This window comes from Phaethon lepturus, unplaced genomic scaffold (assembly GCF_000687285.1).
Source record: "Phaethon lepturus isolate BGI_N335 unplaced genomic scaffold, ASM68728v1 scaffold27724, whole genome shotgun sequence".
Lineage (NCBI taxonomy): Eukaryota > Metazoa > Chordata > Aves > Phaethontiformes > Phaethontidae > Phaethon > Phaethon lepturus.
Genome location: NW_010535919.1, coordinates 477 through 2,512, shown reverse-complemented (window position 1 = coordinate 2,512; position 2,036 = coordinate 477). Strand labels below are relative to the sequence as shown.

Sequence of the window (2,036 nt, the reverse complement as noted above, 5' to 3'; positions counted from 1 at the left end):
TGACGAGGCTGCTCGCTCCTCTGCAGGTGCTGCTCCGTATCTGAAGACCAAGTTCATCTGTGTCACCCCGTGAGTGTTCCTGGGGGTGCCTGAGGGTGCTGGGGGGCATCTGTGTGCTCAGCCTCACTTGAGGGGGGGCTTCCTTCCCACCTCTGCCTGGGCAAGGGCAGGCAGCGGGGGCCGAGCCAGGCTCCGGCTCGTTGCCCTATAACCGCAGGCCCGTCCTTCCCCTCCTGGGGCCCCTTTCCTCTGGAGAGCCCTTGGGATGGCTGTGCCGTGCCCGGGGGCCCGGTGGGGGGAAGAGGGGATGTCGGAGAGCTCTGGCCAGGCCCTGATTCCAGAGGTTTCTGTGCTTTTCCCTTCCTCCCTCGGGCAGCACCTCCTTCAGCAACACCATCGACCTGCCCATGTCCCCGCGCACCCTGGACTCGCTCATGCAGTTTGGCAACAGCAGCGAGGGAGCGGAGGCCAATGCAGGAGGGCAGTTCGGTGAGTCTGGTGGGACGCGGCGCCCGAGGGGTCCTGGCTGTAGCCACGCACGGGCCCTGTAACCTCTGGCTGTCCCCCTGCAGAGTCACTGACCTTCGACATGGAGCTGACCCCGGAGTGTGCTTCTTCACCGATGTGAGGTGCTCCGCCGGCGCCCGCGGGACTCAGGCTTGCCGCCTCCAAAGAGCTCCCCCAGTCTCGCCCTGCTCGAGAGGTCATGGTTGCTCTGGGCCTTTCCTCAGGAGGAGCTGGGGGCCCGGGGTCCTTGCCACCGATTCCTCGTTTGACCCAAACACACACCCCCCTCTCCAGGGTGGTGCCGTTCGTCTCTGGGGGGAGGGGGAGTGAACCTTTTTCTATTTCCTTCCATAACGGTTTTTTATTCTTTGTTTTGCTCATTCAAGTGCCTATTAGCCTCCCATCACGGCCTGTTTTTACAAACGCTTCTGCAGTCCCAGTTGTGCTGCCTGCTGTTGAAAGCTGCTTTTCTGACTGCTGGAGTCCAGAAGCGCCCGTGAAGATCTTACAAGCCCAGATTTGCCTCCGGGCGCCTGAGAGGGGATCAGCCGGTCCTGGCCTCCGCACGGGTTACCTGATGCGCTGTGCAGCGGGGGCCTGCGCTGCTGCCGCCCCAGCAGCCCTCGCAGAGGGCTCTGCTCTCTGCGCTTTTGGCCAGGAGGACTAGCATGCGGCTCAGCGCTGCGAGGCGGATGGGCCCAGGCGCTCCTGTCCTGCGAGGGCGATGCTTCTGCTGGGCTCAGCCTGGGCTTTGCTGGGAGCAGGGGCTTCTGGTGGCTGCCTGTGCTTGCCAGCAGCTTCCTGCTGCGGGTGCAGGGATCCGGCTGGCTCCAGCAGCCCCAGGGCTCCTGCTGGGACGACTGGTTTCCCTGCAGTGCAAAGTCTGCGCTGGGGCAGTGATGTGTCCCGACACCGATGTATGCTTGTGAGCATGTGGCATTTGCATCGTGGGTCTGTTTTGGGATCTGGGCATAACCACAGAGGCTGCCCTGACTGTGGCTCGCCCTGTGGCCAGGCTAGTAACAGGACTAGTGACTCCCTCGGCGTGCAGAGTAAGACCCGTTGGACCCCAGGGGGAGGAAGGGAGGCTGCTGGCTCCAACACGACCTGCAGTGGATGGCCTGGCCTGGCTCTCTTCCCTCTGGTATGGCTTGTCATGTGCTAGGCAGGGGGTTTGCAGCTTTTCAGGGGCTTTGCGTGGCATTTTTTTTTTGTTGGACATCAGCTGTCACTGTTAAGGTAGGAGGTGGCAAGAGTTGAAGGGAGCAGGATGTGCGTAAGGAGAGGAATCCGCTGTTGGCCAGCGTTTGATGGAGATGTGGGTGTTGCAGAGGGCAGGTTTCCTTGCCTGGGGGGGGGTCAAGGAAAGGTGGAAGCGGTGCTGGCCGGGGGTTGTCGTTCTGTATTTACCAACATGGGGGGGACCCCTCCTGCCCTTTCCATGCAGTGGGCGTGCAGACACTGATGAGCAAGGACAGAGGAAGAGAGGCAGCGGGGGAGGGGCCTGGGCCCCCCAGCGTCTGGGAGCC

The 2,036-nt window shown here is 62.6% G+C and overlaps 1 protein-coding gene across 2 annotated transcripts in view; it reads left to right on the top strand.

Annotated features, from left to right (window-relative positions):
• STAT3 (signal transducer and activator of transcription 3 (acute-phase response factor)) overlaps positions 1-673 on the top strand; it is an 8,169-nt gene extending 7,496 nt beyond the window's left edge. The window contains exons 21-23 of one of the 2 annotated variants that reach the window (XM_010286014.1): positions 27-69; positions 377-489; positions 573-673. In XM_010286014.1, coding sequence (XP_010284316.1) covers positions 27-69; positions 377-489; positions 573-628 — 212 coding nt within the window. In that variant the 3' untranslated portion in view covers positions 629-673. The remainder of the gene's footprint in view (positions 1-26; positions 70-376; positions 490-572) is intronic. The other variant, XM_010286015.1, reaches the window with a different exon arrangement.
• The last annotated feature ends 1,363 nt before the right edge of the window (positions 674-2,036 follow it).